The sequence below is a fragment of the Ceratotherium simum genome, chromosome 17, assembly GCF_057802395.1.
Source record: "Ceratotherium simum simum isolate JZ-2026a chromosome 17, ASM5780239v1, whole genome shotgun sequence".
NCBI lineage: Eukaryota > Metazoa > Chordata > Mammalia > Perissodactyla > Rhinocerotidae > Ceratotherium > Ceratotherium simum.
In genome coordinates, this window is record NC_141916.1 from 44,980,077 (window position 1) to 44,997,042 (window position 16,966).

At 36.0% G+C, this 16,966-nt stretch overlaps 1 protein-coding gene across 3 annotated transcripts in view; it reads left to right on the forward strand.

Annotated features, from left to right (window-relative positions):
- The window catches only part of EPS8 (EGFR pathway substrate 8, signaling adaptor), a 170,256-nt gene that overhangs the window by 96,305 nt on the left and 56,985 nt on the right, over window positions 1-16,966 (forward strand). For all 3 annotated transcript variants that reach the window (XM_087442704.1, XM_014791344.2, XM_087442703.1), the window contains 2 exons: window positions 9,887-9,966; window positions 12,334-12,410. In XM_087442704.1, coding sequence (XP_087298830.1) covers window positions 9,908-9,966; window positions 12,334-12,410 — 136 coding nt within the window. In that variant the 5' untranslated portion in view covers window positions 9,887-9,907. The remainder of the gene's footprint in view (window positions 1-9,886; window positions 9,967-12,333; window positions 12,411-16,966) is intronic.

Below are 16,966 nucleotides of genomic sequence, written 5' to 3' on the forward strand. Positions count from 1 at the left end.
TTAAATACGCCTTTCCTCCCTTCCTCCCTCCCTCCCTCCTTCTTTCCTTCCTCCCTCCCACCCTCCTTACCTCCCTCCCTGCCTCCCTGCCTCCCTGCCTTCCTGCCTGCCTTCCTTCCTTCCATGTTTTCAGGGAGGGTTTTGTTGGTCCTAGGTCTTCTGTGGGTTGGAGGAAGTGCCAGAGATTTATTTTCTTAGGAGCAGTACCTACTGACAATCAGTTATTTTTGTATTCAGCCAAATGTAGATAATTACTGGAATTGATTTTTTGTTTTGTTTTGACTATTCTCCGTTGTATCACTTTCTAACAGCGTATTAGGACTACTTCTATTTTTGAAGATAAATGAAATACAGTATTTTGAAAGTAGTACATTTTCATCTTTGTCAACAAAATGTTAAGTAGTATAGAATAATAGGAATAAGGAGCAGTTAAGAATGATTTGAGAGTTTTACCTTAGCTGCCCTGACATGAACTTTCCATGGGCTTATAATTATACACGTTGGATTTGATATAGTCTGATAACCTAAAGCAGTACACAAAGTTTTCTATTAGAACAAAGTAGCTGCCCCTGTGTAACCATTGTACTGGCATTTGGGTCTGTTAAACTATATCTTGCTAAAAATAGAACAGACAAATTGGAACAATGAATTATTCTTGATAAGATGTGATACCTCTGTGTCCTCTTATCAAAATAATCAATGTTTGAGTAATATGGCAGACAGGAAGAGACAAGATCAAGATGAGAAGTAGCATCTTTTTACAAAATATCTGAGAAGCAATTTGGGGGTGAGGTAAGCATGTGCATTGCAATATAGTAGAAAGCTTTATTTAACCTTCATTTAAACAGAATTGCATTGCTTAAAAATAGTCCTGCAGACTTTAACAATTAAGTGTTTTTACTTGTAATAATGTTAAGGAGAGGTATTTATGATTTAGAAAAGTAGGATGAATTTAGTACAACAGTTGCTTAAAGGTGATGTTTCTCACTTTGTAGGTCGTTACCATGTATAAAAATATGTTGTACAGGTTTTTAAACCATTGGTCCTCTTAAGGAGCTGTTCTGAAAGTGTGGAGTGAATCACCTGCAGTGTTTTGTTTACTGCTTACCGTCCTTTCTCTAGGTAACACAGACGAAGGTAGTCATGTGGCAATAGGGTAGTTAAATATTAAAATGTTGTATCTTGTCCGTGGGTTAGAACTCGTCTCGCTGTACCTGTAAGGTTTTATGATTTGCTATTTTTAGAGGCCAATTAATACATCATAATGAAATTTGAATTCAACTGTTTGGATTTCACTAAAGATAATTTTAAAACAAAGGTCTCTGTCCTTCCACCCAGCTGGGTTACGTCAGGCCTGGATAACTTTTTATTGGTCTGCCTTTGCAAAGTGTGATAAATTGTACCAATTTAGCATATGACACTACCATGAGAAAAGGATATCTAGCAATAAAAATATATCATATGAGATCCTGATTTCCTCAGTGGCTTTTGTTTTACGCTAGTCAAGAACACAAAGGAACCATTCCACTAAGGTTCATAGAATATCAGTGAATACTAACACTTAAGGCTGATATACAAAAAGTACAGACTTGAAAAAAAATGACTGGGGACTGGGGATGAGGTGGGGTAAGTGGAATGGTTTTCTCTACTTCTCGTTCCAAAATGTTGTTCTCTGAAATCTGTTCAATTGAGAACTGAATTGGCAGAAAAATTTGTATTTTTATTCTTATCCTGGGAGAAAATGCCCAGTGAATATTCTGCTACCTCTTCTGAGAATCCATACTCAGCAACTTTCTGCTTTGGGGAAGAATTGAACTTAGAAAATGTTTACTTGTTAAAATTCTGATCATCTTTTGGTAGTTTTAGCCAAGGTTTCTTATTAAGGGCTGAGATCCCTCTTTTGCCCTGATTTCACTTACTTTCTCTCTCTCTTTTTTCTTTTCTTTTTTTAGCACTATTCTATACTCAGTGCAGAACTGAAGCTTAACTCAGATTTTGTCTGAACTATCTGAAATAGGAATTTTACAGGGGATGAATAATCAGGAGTTTCTATTTGATGAATCTGAATCCTTCTTTTTTGTTTTTCCATCTTATCAGTTCAATAAAAAACAAACAAACCACAGAATAAATAAATAAATGGTGGAGAATATACAAATTGCCCATACAGAAGAATTCCAAATAATTTATGCAGACACTCCCTCCCCAAGGAGGTGGAGAATAACTCTCCACCTCTAAGGTGAGGCCTGCAAGGTGGTGGTGAGGCCTTTATCGTGGAAAAACCTCACAAACACTACCTCAGTCAGTGACGAAGGTTAGCATAAAGGTTAGCATAAGTCATGCTTACAGCACGTACTCTTGATATGATGTGATGAGAAGGGCACATATCTTTGTGGTCTTCCCCTCCAAAAACCTATAACTCCAGTCTAATCATGAGAAAAACATCAGACAAACTCTAACTGAGAGACATGCTACAGAATATCAAAATACAGTATTCCCTAAAAAACTGTCAAGGTCGTTGTTGCAGGTTGCATTGTGTCCCTCGAAAAGATGTGTTCACATCCTACCTCCGTGTATCTATGAATGTGACCTGATTTGGATAGAGTCTTTGCAAGTGAGTCAAGTTAAGATGAGGTCATACTGGATTAGTGTGGACCCTAATCCACTGACTGGTATCTTTATAAGAAGAAAGATATTTGGACACAGATAGACACATAGGAGAGGCCATATGAAGACAAAGGCAGAGATTAGAGTAATACATCTACAAGTCAAGGAAAGCCGAAGGTTACCAACAACCATCCAAAGCTAGAAGAGACAAGGAAGGATTCCTCTAATTTGTTACAGCAGCCTAGGAAACTAATACACTCATCAAAAGCCAGGGGAGTCTGAGAAATGGTCACAGTGTAGAGGAGCCTAATGAGACATGAGGGCTAAATGTAATGTGAAATTGTGGCTAGGATGCTGAAACAGAAAAAACATTAGGTAAAAACCTTAAGGAACTCTGAATAACGTATTGACTTCAGTTAATAATAAAATATTGATATTGGTTCATTAATGGTGACAAATATACCATGCTAATGTAAGATGTTAACAAGAAGGAAATGGGGTGTGGGGTATATAAGAACTTTCTGTACTATATTTACAATTTTTCTGTAAATCTAAAATGATTCAAAAATAAAAAAGTTTATTACAAAAAAATCAAAACCCCCCCCAGAATTTAGCTGCAGTTTTAATTAGACCTCAACGGCATGGGATCGAGTGAATGGCGATCTCTTTAAGGGAGGTGGCGGTGGTGAGGAGGCATTTATACCTGATCAATTAGCTGATCAATTACAACACAGGGTGCTTTCGAATCAAAAATTTCCACTGAGAAAATATATGCCCTTTGAAAAGTCAATTTAGTGTAGCAATCATTATATAAGACTATCTGTAAGTCCACTGTTAATCATAGAAATAAAACAATCAGGGAGATATGCATTTTGATAAAAGGTTCTGTTCAAGCCTGTATAGGCAAAGTATGTGTAAAAAGGAAAATTAATACATAAATAAATATATGGAGATTTCAGTTAAAATTCCTCATATCACTTGTGAAATTTAATGGAAATCTTGCTGAGAAATAGTTAAAGATCTGATCCAATCACCATCTCTCCTCACACCCAACCTCAGGGTATGGTTCAGTGGGACGGGAGGCCTGGTAATAGAGGTTGAGACAATTTCTTCTCTCTCTGAGTTTCTTTTCCTTTCCTACCATATTTTTATTTTTGCTGGAAGATTCCAGCTAAATTGGAGGCTTACTATCCCCCCCCTTAATACATACTTAATTATAATAGAAGAAATGCAGATGATCCGGGTAAATTTATGGGTATCACATGCTATTTACATGGAGATGAAACACTCAAAAGACCTACTTTTATATTTAGAAACTGTCTCAACTTTGAAAAAAATTAACACAAGAAAGTAACACCAAAAAATATTTAGATATTTAACAAGCAAAAAATTGAAATTATTCACAGCTAGATTCAGATTAACTAATGCATTTTCAATATTACAATTAAAAGTAGTTTTTAATATGTGGTTTTTCTAGACCTGTGACATTTTTTTTTCACATTCTTCAGTGAACAGTATGTTTATGAAGCAGTAAAGCCATTCCACAAAATAGTGACACTATTGTCATTATAATATCCCTTTCCATAAAGTAAATCCTCTTCCAAAAACTAACGTTTTTTAGTATCTTATTTTAAGAAAAAATCATTGACTAAAATAAAGAATATCATTGAAACACTCAAGAGTGAAAAGAACTGAAAACTTTTGGAGAGTATACAGTGATGAAACTAACAGTGTAACTTATTGGAAAGAAAATTGGGTATAAGTCAATCAGATCAGAGTTTGATTCAATCAATTCTAACTTCCTGCGTTACCGCTTAGGCAAATAACTTAACTTATTTGAGGCTGTCCTCTCACCTACAACTAATAACTTGCTCAAAAGCTTGTTCTAGGGGTGGAATGAGGTGAGGTTTGTAAAATGTCGTATGGAGTAGGGGCTCATTGAATGTCGTTTTCTTTTCCCCTTTTTGTTCTCTGCCTGTGATTATATCTGCTGTAAAAAAACAAAATGACGTTACTGTTCGGTCATTCGTGGCACTAGATCATTTTAACAAGTTTCAAGGGCCCACCCCTTCGGCGTAGTGGTTCGAGTTCCTCGGGGTCCGCTTTGGTGGCCTGAGATCTCTGGTTTGGATCCCTGGCGCAGACCACTCGTCAGCTGTGCTGTGGCGGTGACCCACATGTGAAATAGAGGAAGACTGGCACAGATGTTAGCTTGGGGCCTATCTTCCTCAACAACAGCAACAACAAATGTTTCAAAATAATGCACAAGTGGCACCTAGTCTCTTGAGCTCAGTTTCTTCATCTACAAAATGAGAATGGCAATACTTCCTTCAAGAATTAATGTGAAGGGTAAATAAGATAATGGATAGAAAACATTTAGCACAATATTTGGTGCAGGGTAAATGGTCATTAAAGAGAGCAATTGTTCTTTTTAAAATTAGCATATTTTCCCAAATCAGTACAGTACTAACAGTGTTTTGAACTATTTGTCATTGCCCATGTATAATGTCCAAGCAGTGTATGTGCGCTGATGATGTCATCATAGCAATAAGAATTCGAGAGAAATACTCAAATAGTAGTAATAGGGTATATTTGGCTCTTCTCTGTATTAGACTTTGCTGTGAAATCTAGCACAATATTGAACATATAATTAGTGCTACAGTGTTTCTTTTTAGTGGCTTATTAAATTTTAGCAACAAGAATTTTTCTTCAGCTCCTTGTTAAGCCAACAACATTCTCCAAAACAGACTTTCCCCAAACTTATGTTCTAACTTATAACAGCCTAAGAATTTTCTCAGAGTTATAAAAAAGAGGAATCAAGATAATTATTTTAAGTGATTACAATGTGATCATTTAAAGGCACAAAATTACTCTTCCTACGTTGATATTGGCCTTGAGAAAATACTGTGCTTCTTATATGGCCTAGAAATTATTGTGATATCTTCACAAGTGTTAGCCACTATTATCATCATTATTATTATTGCTGTTACTATAACAGTTTAATGTTCTTATTAGTTTCCCAAGTTTATTCACACACAAAAATTCTTTATTACTAGATATTAGACCAAATGACAGAGAGAAATAGATGATGACATCTCTACTGACAATACTGGTAAGACATATTGAAAAGTGGTTGCTCTAGAGGACACTGCAGGAGACAGAATATGTGATGATTTGGAAGGTTTAAAGCAGACTCTTGGTCTTTTTATGTTTTAAGCACAATCACTGGTAGACAATGTAACAAAGTATTGGTAAAAATTGAATTTCAGTGGCCTTTTAGTGATGATGATAATCAGCACCCCTCTTGGTTATAAATAAGACCGAGAGACATAAATTAAATTGAAATTGAAGTGTAGATACTTCAGGATATTCTGTCAAACCCCAACAGACAAACAAATAAACAAAAAAACTCTGTGATGTTTTCTGAGAGAACAAGTCATTTTAAGGACAGCTCAATATACGGACAGCTACTGGTTATGTGGTAGCCAGATTGGGTAGGTAGTATTCTGACATTGAGTAATGATTACATACTCATTCATCAATTTGAAAATTGATACCATATGTAAGCGAGAGTAAAGAAAAGAAAAGGGAATCTAAATTTTAATTTATTTATTTATATTTGGGATCTTAAAACTTTCTAATACAAATTGAACTTGCTGGTTTAGCCTTATGATAGCTCATTTACTTCTGCTTACAGTGATTTTCATACAGTCTATTTACTTTCCTTTGAAAATTTCAGTGTTTAACATTTTTGGTGTACTTAACTTAGATCTTAAATTTACCATTTTTATCCTCCTTGTAATTGCTAAAGAATGTTATTTTCTGTAGAAAATAAGAAGACAATTATAGTAACTAAGACGTATAAAAAGTGTTTTCATAGGGAAATTGATGCTTTTATTTCAAATCTGTTGGAGACTCTTATGATGGTTTTACTGTACACTTTTAGTAGAATTAAGTAGTTAATTTAGCAGAGTTAACGGAATTTGTCACCCTTAAAGTGATAAAGAAAAACTTTGACTCTTTAGTTTTTAAGTTGCTTTGTTCAACAGTTAATAAAAATAAAAACACCTAATTTTTCAGTAAGAATTGATGTTTCTTCTAAATTATATATACGATCTGTATAGGTATAAATTGGCTATGTCTTTTAAAAGCCTAAAGGAAAACAAACAAACATTTGTAATTGTTTCCTTTGCAAGGTGTGCACTGTAGTTGCTATATTTAAATATTTGAAAACCTCCATGTTGCTACATGAGCATCTGTGACAAGTGACACTGGGACTGCCAAATGAGAAAAGTTTCTATATTTAAAATTCAGTTTAGCAAATCGACATTTTCTATTCCCTTTTCTAATGTTCTCTTATTCTGACAGATCACTATTTTAAAATAAAACACAAACCTTTTATTTATTTGACTGTGCTGAAGAATTAAACATGAAAAAGGTGAGATGCTGTGGCTATCACTTTTCTGTAAAACCAGCTGCTGTAGTTTTAAAATGCAAACTAGATCCAAATCGGTACAAACCCTGGGGGTTTAATTTATATACTGAATGAACCAGCTTGTTTTGAAACAGTACTTTTTTTTTTTTTAACTTTGGAAGAAACTTGCACATGTATCTCATTTGATCTTTCACTAGCTCTGTGAACTGCAGAAACCAAGAATTATCTCTATTTTACTGATGAGAAAATTGAGACGGGCTTAATTGACTTGTGTAGGCTAGTTAGTGCCAGAAATAGTGTTAATTCTAGGCTTCTAACTGTGAATGCCTGTATCCTAACCTTTAGCTTTAGATCCGTAATTCCAGGCCTCTGTCCTGGCCCAAATTCTAGAATGTAGCAGTAATATTCTCTATCTGGACCTTATAGGTTTATGAGAGCCAGTTGTGAAATAAACTTAGAAATTTTCTAAGCTGCTGTTAGACCACTGATAGCTTGAAATGGGCCGTGGTGAGTATATCCATGGAAATCAGTGAGCACCATGAATCAGAGTTTTATTGGTCCCCAGAGAATTAGTTTACTTGTAAACCACTGATTGTATCTACGTGTAAAATGAAGGAGGGAAACAAACAATGACAATAAAAACAGAAGACAAAATGTAATGCAATTTTATAAATGCAATATTTATCTAGGGTAGAGGTCCATATTTCTTTGTTCCTTAGTTTAGAAATTTTCTTGTAAGCTGTGAAAAAATATGCTCAAGACTGTCAGGAAAGCTTGAATTAAACTTGAGTATTTTGAGGACCTTTATAAATCCTAACCATTCTTTAACAACTAGGTTAAGTCCCAGCCCTTCCAAAACTTGTGGCATTTGGCATGGCTTTTCCCATCTCTGAACGTGTAGTGGATTTACAATAGAGCCACACACATTGGGACTTATTTACTGTGTGTTTCATATGGATTAATTTTTGTCTCCTTAAGAATACAATAAACTCCTTGAAGGGTGGGATATGGACTTCCCTTCCTTCTTTCTTTGCATAAATATGTAATGAACACCTATTCTCTGCCTGGTACTGATCTTACTGGTTTGAGGAATAGCAGTCAACAAACAAAAGTCTCTTCCCTAATGGAGCTTATAGTTTAGTGAAGAGTCAGGAATTAGACAGATGAAAAATTATAACTGTGGTAAGTACTTTGAAAAATTGTTTATAGTGCTGAGAGTATCTGATAGTGGGCTTTTATCTATTCAGGGAGGTCAGTAAAAGCTTCCCTAAGGACATTGTGATTGAACTGAGATCTGAAGAAAGAGAAAGAATTAATTTGAAGTTACCAGAACTCGAATATCATTTCTTTATGGAGGCTTTCTGTGCCCTCTCAATCTGAATTCAGTTCCCTTATTATATGTCCCCCATATCACCTTGAATTTTCTCTTTTTAATAGTAAAAACAATTTTTTTGTTTTTTTTGGTGAGGAACATTGGTCCCTGAGCTAACATCCATTGCCAATCTTCCTCTTTTTGCTAAGGAAGATTAGCCCTGAGCTAACATCTGTGCCCATCTTCCTCTGTTTTGTATGTGGGATGCCACCACAGCATGGCTTGATGAGTGGTGCGTAGGTCCATGCCCAGGATCCAAACCTGCAAACCCCAGGCCGCCACAGTAGAATGCGTGAACTTAACCACCATGCCACTGGGTTGGCCCCCGACAGTTTTTTTATGTTTACTCACTAAGTGTCTGTTTTTCCCACTAGACTATTGGCCCAAAGCTGGGGCGATGTCTATTTTGGTTCCCTTGGTAGTCCCAGTATCTATCCTAGTACCTGATGCGTCATAGTCTCTCAGTTGTTGTTAATGCTTGTATCCCCTTTGCCTTTGTCTTATAATAAAGGTAGGATATGTCTTACCTACCTTTCAGTTATTGAAAAATATGTTAGTAATGTAATGTATACGAAAGTCAGAAAACTAAGACAAGATCCAAAATAGTTTAGTGCTGCAGACCCCAGGGGGGACCAAGTATCCAGGAGTGAATAGAAATGAATCAGGTGTTGCAGTGCTAAGAGAAAAAAGAGAAAAGAGGCCATTGAATTTGGCAGTAAGGATGTTTTGCTTATCTTATTCTCATTCATCTAGTAGGAAGGAAATTTGTTCAATTTGTGAAACAGATTAAAAATGGTTTCTGAAGTTGAATATCTGGTGTTATTTTTAAAAATTGTTTTCTTGTGAGAGGTAAAAAGAACGTGTAAACGAATACCTTCTTGAAAAAAAGGTGTATCCAAGTGTGTGTATATAGGGTGTTGTCAAATGTGCTTGGAAGGAAGAAAGGAGGAAAAGAAAACTAGATGCAGGAAAAAAGACTGGAGGAAACTGACAGGACTGTTACATGGTTGTCATTAACTGATAAGGCTCTGGGAAATATTTTTCCCTTTGTACTTTTCTGTATTTTGTACTTGTCCATATTACTCAGGTTTTTAATTTAATGAGCCTATATTACTTTCAGAATGAAAATATAAACAAAGTAACATTTCATAAAACTGGCAATTGATTATGAGTTTGGGCAGAATATAAAATTATGTCTGTCTACTTAGAGGATTCAAAACTATATTTTAGATTTTTCTTTTACTCTCCTAAATTTGCTTACAATTTTAGTATATTAATGTTAAATGCCAATTAGATCTTTGTTTCTATGTCTGTCTGTACTTCTGGTGCCTGAGCTCTTTGAGAGTGGAGATTGTCTGCTTTGTCACCCTGGTGTCACCCTGGCAGTGACACATATTTGTTGAATGAATAACTTTTGAAACTGGGATGTCTTGAGACTTATATTGCCTTCAGTCTAAGTACCTTTCATTTTTCAGAACCTAGGAGTGAAAGCCACGATGAATGGTCATATTTCTAATCATCCCAGTGGTTTTGGAATGTATTCATCTCAAATGAAGTAAGTTGGAAAGTTTATATTTAATTTGTTGTTTATTTGGATTTGATTTGGTGATTTTAATTGTTTTATATTTTTAATGAAAACATTAGCTTCATTTCTTTATGTAGGTCATTTCTCATTAATATATAATTTCTTTACAACACTAAGATAAATTATCATTAAAAGTTTACTGTGTCTGGTGAGAAAAAGATGGTTAAGTAATATCAGCTCAGGTGATAATGATCTAGTAGAAGACAATTCTTTCCTGTATTTTATGTATTATTGCTTTCCATAGCCGAATATATACTCCACTTCAGAGCTTTTGGTTTCTCTTGAACATTCTGTTATTGTTATTCATAAAATACTGGCCTTTGGGGGCTGGCCCGGTGCCGCAAGTGGTTAGGTGCGCACGCTCTGCTGCGGCGGCCCGGGCTTCGCTGGTTCGGATCCCGGGCGCGCAGTGACGCACAGCTTGTCAGGCCATGCTGTGGCAGCGTCCCACATAACGTGGAGGAAGATGGGCACGGATGTTAGCCCAGGGCCAGTCTTCCTCAGCAGAAAAAAGAGGATTGGCGGATCTTAGCTCAGGGCTGATCTCCTCACAAAAAAAAAAAACCAAAAACTGGCATTTGAGGAGAGTTAAATGTCGTCTAGTCTAGTTTATCAAAATAGTTACCGTTGTGTAAAACAAAAAAGAAGACCGGGCAAACAGCCCCAGGTATGACTTGAAATCACAACCCTGACTTAAGTGGCCATTGCCTTATATATTGTGGTTGATATTGTTGTTATTTTATATTGGCCACTGTGGCATATAGTTCGCTCATCGTTTTTCAGAACCAGGTTATTCACATTGTAACGAGTTATGTATGCTTCACCTTTTCTCTTTACAAAGATTATTGCAAATCTCTTTAGTGTTGGTCGGTAAGAGAAACCAGGAGAATATGTCAAGTGCCATTTTTATCTTGCTTGTCAAGCTAGAAAGTTTGGCCATACCCTCAATTTTTTTTCCTTTTTCTTACAACAAATATCCATGTAATCATGAATTTGTAACAATTTCATCTATTCAAGAACTCTTGTTTATATCCCATCCTATTCCTTCTCTTCTAGCTCTATTTATGGCTTTTATCTCCTACTAGAATTTTTGCAAAACCTTTCTATCTAGTTACCTTGCCATTACTTCCTGGATTATCTTCCTTAAAAATTTTTTGATCACCTCACTTCCTTATATAAAAATATTTACCATATCTAGAGAATAAAAATTTCTTTTTTTTTTAATTTTATTTATTTATTTATTTTTTCCCCCAAAGCCCCAGTAGATAGTTGTATGTCATAGCTGCACATTCTTCTAGTTGCTGTATGTGGGACGCAGCCTCAGCATGGCTGGAGAAGCTGTGTGTTGGTGCGCACCCGGGATCCGAACCCGGGCCGCCAGCAGTGGAGTGCGCGCACTTAACTGCCAAGCCACGGGGCCGGCCCTAAAAATTTAATTCTTAAGCCTTCTATTTGCTTTCTCTACTTCTTGGGCCATTTGTCTATTCTAGGTACATCACATTAGATGCATTTTCCCTCAGACATGGTGCTAGTTCTTGAGCCAGTTCCACACGGCTTTTCCTCACTTAATTCTCCACCTGTGTGTAGAGCTTCTTCCCATTCTTTTAGATTTGTTTAAATGCCAACTTGGCGGTAAAGTCTTCTGGGACATCCTGATAAGATTTAGTCCTTCTTTGATCTTACATGTTATATCTATTAGTTTTATCCAGATATCACATTCTATTGTAAGTATTTTACGTATTTTATTAACAGTACCCTGTCCTCCCTCCCATACCCCTTTTATTCTTCTAGATTTTAGGGCTTGTTAAATGTTTACTGAATAATTAAAAAAATTCAAATAGTATGTTTATTTCACATAATGTATTAGTAACAGAAGGCTAGAAATAGAATATAGTTGGTCAAATTTAATGATAAAATGTTATTTTGGTTAACTGCATTTTAAGTATTTGTGAAAATAGTGTCTATTCCATTATAGCTTGAATCATTGAGAACTTTTTATAACCGGATCACTGCTCAGAACTCAATTCAATACGGCAAACTTAAACTCTTCTAGGATAGTTTCAACCTCATTGTATCTTGGTTATGATCCTGACTTGGCGTTTGAGAGGAGGCTGTGATTTGCACCGACCTCAATCCACACTGGGGTTGTGCGGTTTGTATTCTGTTTCTTGACTGGGGCAGGGTCTGGCTCATTTTGACAAACCCAGTTTCTCTAAGCTCAAGATTTTTTTTAAAACACATGGTGATTGTGGTACATTGGAATTTTTATTTGTAGTTTTGAATTTTTATTGCTTACTTTGGACTTTAACACAGCACAATGACTATTTTTTATTACAGTGGGTACGGATCGTCAGCTGCCTTTCCCCAGATGGACAGAGAGCACGGTTCGAAAACAAGTGCAAAGGAGCTCTATGGTATGTTTATTTGGTGGGGTGTAATTCTGTTTCTCACCACTTTTTACACATTACGTTTTCAAAGTCATAGTTTGAACCCATGCCTTGTTTATATTCTTTGGAGTGAAGTAGTGATAGATAGATAAGGATTGTTTTAAAAAGTGTTTACAAAAGCTACCAAAGCTCTGACCTCTGCCTACTGTCATACAATTTAGAACTACAGGTGGAATGTATTGCAATGCTCTCTAAGGAGTCTTTTTCATGGCACCAACGCCTTAGGTGGATCTTCCCATCTAATTATTTTTGATGTGTTTGTTGATCTTCCTGACTGATCCTGTTGACTGTGGGCTGACAGTTGACAGGACTTCTTCCTTGTAAGTCTTGAACTTTTGGATAGTGTTATAGTGTGACTAACAGCCCTTAGACAGTTTCTTTCTGCACTACAGAATAAGCAAGCTTTCTCCCTGATCCTTCTCTAACTTCCACTGTCCTCTCTAGATTGTCTCACATATAAATAATATTTTTTAAACTTCAAATATAAAATAGAAATCATTACTAAAAAGAAGTTGAGGACTCCCGAAATATATGACATTTGTTTAGGAAGGCATTTGTTTTTACACTGTCTGCATGGCCTTTTATTATTGTACAATAAAGAATCACAATAATTTTGTGGTTAAGAGCAAAGACTCTGGAACCAGACTTCCTGGATTCAAATCGAGTTCTACCATTTATTAGCTGAGTAATCTTGGGCAAATTATTTTACCCCTCTGTACCTCATTTTGCTTATCTATACAATGGGGATATCTCATAGGGTTGATATGAGAATTAAATGAGTTAGTATGTGTAAAATGCTTAGAACAGTGCGTGGCAAGCAGAAAACACTGTGTATATTTGCTATTATTATTATTGACATTATCGTTATTGTTATCATTTACTATAGGCATCAACAGCATTTTCTAAATTTGGAATTCTTTTCTTTTTCCATTATCTAGATCTACAGTGTCTTGGCTCTGATAGGAATGAATAATTCTAAGGTTTTGTGATTCTTTTTCTACCTGTATATTCAGTGACTAGGCTTTAGGAGTCAGATTATACATTCATAAAATGGATTTTATGCCATACATGGATACATTTTCTTATGGCCTTGTCAACGTGATTAATGTTGGTTTCAGTTTTCTTGAGTACTACATTGTGACATTCTTACCCTGGCCTAGTAGTTGTGAATTGTAGATTTAGAGAATATATTTAACAAATACTTATTTTGTGATTGTGCTCAGAACAAGGCCGGTAATATATGGTCCTTGACTTTAAGGGACTTGCAGTCGAGAGAGTGACTTGAAGAAACTGAAAAAGGAAAATTTTCTGTGCAAAAATAAAGAAATTAATTTCCTCAGTCTTTCATTCTTAGAGAGATATTTATTAAGTGCTTCTGTGTGCTAGGCCAGGATCTTCACAGTCTCTGTTTTCATGTCCTTTTATTCATTTCAAAGATGACTAAGAGATGGTCATTGCTCTTGGCACTATTTTGGTGAGGCAGACTAGTACGCACATTGTTATGATAAAGAGCTAGATAAGCTTGAATGGCAATGTGTATGAGGTGAGTGGGGGTGGTCACTTCTTCCACGTGGGTGGGGGAGGTAGTCAGGAGGGATTTCATAGAGGAGTTGAGCCTTGAGCTGAGCTCTGAAATGTAAGTTGTGTTCTCCAGGCATTTGGGGGGCTGGAGAGGGCTGTAAACAGCAGCATGAACCCTTTTAAAGTAGACTCTGAGCTCTGTGAAGGTGGGCCATATTAGCCGTGTTTACTCCAGGATTCGTAAGCTTAGCGCGGTGGCTAATATCTAATTTTTGCTCAGTAAGTACTTATAGAATGAGTACAATGAATTAATGAACTGCAAATAGTTTGGGGTTAACTGGAGGGTGCAAGGTGCATTGGGAAATAAGATTGTAAAAGTAAACATGGACCTATGATTCTTAGGAAGAATCATACTAAGGAATTTGGACATTGTTTACAGGGAATGACTGGCTATAGAAGGGTTTTAATCAGAGGAGTGATAGGTCATATTTGTCTTGGGTCACTCTAGTAGCAGTATTGAGGATGGATTTGGTGAGTATGGATGGAAACAGATGAATCAGGGAGCTAAATAATGTAGGTAAATCAGACATCTAAATTAGAGCCATAAGACTTTTGTTAAGGAGAAAGAATATTAATCATCTCACAAATACCATAGATCCAAAAGTCTATTTTCAGAGAGCTAAGAAAGGAATAAGGGATATAAAGTAGGGCTCACCTGCGAATTTTAATGTTTATTTTGTGTTAGGAGCTACTTCATAAAATCATATATCCAAAGACTGAAAATCTTTAGCTTTTCAGCACTAAGTTTTTATTTTCCCTTTTTTACGTATAAAGCAAACTAAGGCTCCTTTTTAAGGTGAGGTGATTTGTCAAAGTCATATAACTTTAAAAATCTTGATTGTAAGAAAATATGACAACTAATTTGTGTAGTGTGATGAAAATGAACAGTATATAGGTAAAACAGAGGCTCTAAAGAGAGGGATAGAAAGGGGCCAATCCAAGAGGGATCTATAAGGAAGAAAGAAGATGTAACAATGTATTGGGCTTAAAAGTAAGAGGGTTTTAAGTTCCTTGAAGGTGCAGATACTGTTTCATTCCTCTTTTTTTCTAATACTCACCCCTCCCTCCCAGCACACCCTACACAAACACACACCCACAGCGCCTCCTCTCTAACAGGCTCTCAGTAAATGCCAATGGAATGAATGGGTAGATAGATGAATGACTGTGGAGAAATATATTCAGGTTTTGAACTCATCTTTGCAATAAACAAATCCTAGTTGAAGTTTTAACTATATTTACTGAATATTGGAAGTGGTTAGCCTCCCAGTCTGCATAGTTTTAACTTCCTTTTTGTAACTAGAAAGTTGGTAAAAGAGAGATTTGTAACGTAGTTTATTTTGTCACAACGTATGCATTTTCTGTATAATTTTTTGTTTGACAATGATTAAACCAGTTCAATAAATCTTTCAGGAATTAATTTGCCTTCATGGGTGGTACATGAACTTCTTTGGGACCTGAGGATACTGTTTAGTGCACTAGAACATGTATTTCACAGTAATCGCTACTGTTTTTTATGCGCTGACCGCAGGCCAGATACTGTATCAAGAGTTGCACACAGCTTGTCTTTTTCACGAGAACACTTTCCAGGTCTGACACCGAAATGTGCCACCCGGACTGTTTTAGTAACGTGCTCAGAGAGGCAGCATGGATCTTGGAGGCCAAGTGATCCGCGGCTGAATCATGGCACTTGTACCAAAGGGCTGCCATTTTGAGCAAATGATTTAACCTAACGGTGCCAGTTTTCTCATCTATGAAATAGAAATGATAATAATACTATAGTAAGTTTACATGAGAAAATAGAAGTAATGAGCCTATTCTGGCAGTGGGGAAGGGTATAGGAGAGTCACTTATTGTCGTGGGTCCTCGGATTAATCAAAGCCCTCAAATTTAATATTTTACCTCCAAATGATGTTAGACGTCTAATCACAGTTATACTTCGACAGGATCAAGTGGTAATCTTCATCATATATTTTTAAGCTTATGTTCCAGATATCACCAGAAATATTTTTTTTTGTAAATCTGGTGAGTGTATTATAAACTACACAATTGTGACAATAAATTTGTTTCTTTTGGGTATGTGTTAATTTATTCTAGAAAATCCGTTAAAATATACTGAAGTTTAGCCCTATTTTATCATTTTTTCATTATTATACAAAAAATTTCAAAGCCAACATGTGAGAGGCTCTGTATCACTCTAGTCCCTGACAACATAAATAAACAGGAAATAAATATTAATTTCTTTCTCCCCTACCATCTCATGGCAGTAACATTTCATTTGGCTACTGTTAACAGGGAATTGAAGCTTTTATTTTATTTTTCCAGTTAGCCTGCTTGTCAAAGCCTTTAAGCACTAAAATTTAAAATCGTTTTTAAGAGAAATACTTATAAAATGTATTAAACATTTCCTTCTCTCAGGGTGTGGCCCCTGTAATCTCCTGTCAGTGACTCAGAGGTCATCAGTGTGCGCACTGGTGTGTGTACCATGATGTGCTCAGAAGCTGCATTCCTTACCTTTACACCAAATTATTCAGAAGGCTTTCCATTTTCGGTAGTGGAGGCTGCTTTTTCCATGTGGCTGAGTCCCAAGCCTGTCACTTTTCCCTGTTGTTAACATGCCTGCTTCTGGCGTTGCTTCTGATATGTGTGGGCTGAGAAACTAGATAGAAAATTTTGTTAGCAGAGTAAATAGGTTCTGAGTGGGGAATTGAGAGTCTTTTCCATTCGAGTCTATACATTAAAATGTGCAAATTTTAATGTATAGACATTGTGACATCTGTATCTGCCGCTCAAAGGACTTATTTTGTTTGAGTTCTTTGCTGTCTTCTGAATAGCTGAACTTCCTAGAAAAGTAACTTCCCTTTAAATTAGATATTGCTGAATATGGAATATGACCATTTACCATAAATAATCAGCTGTTTAAAGTCATCCTATCTCCAGAAAAG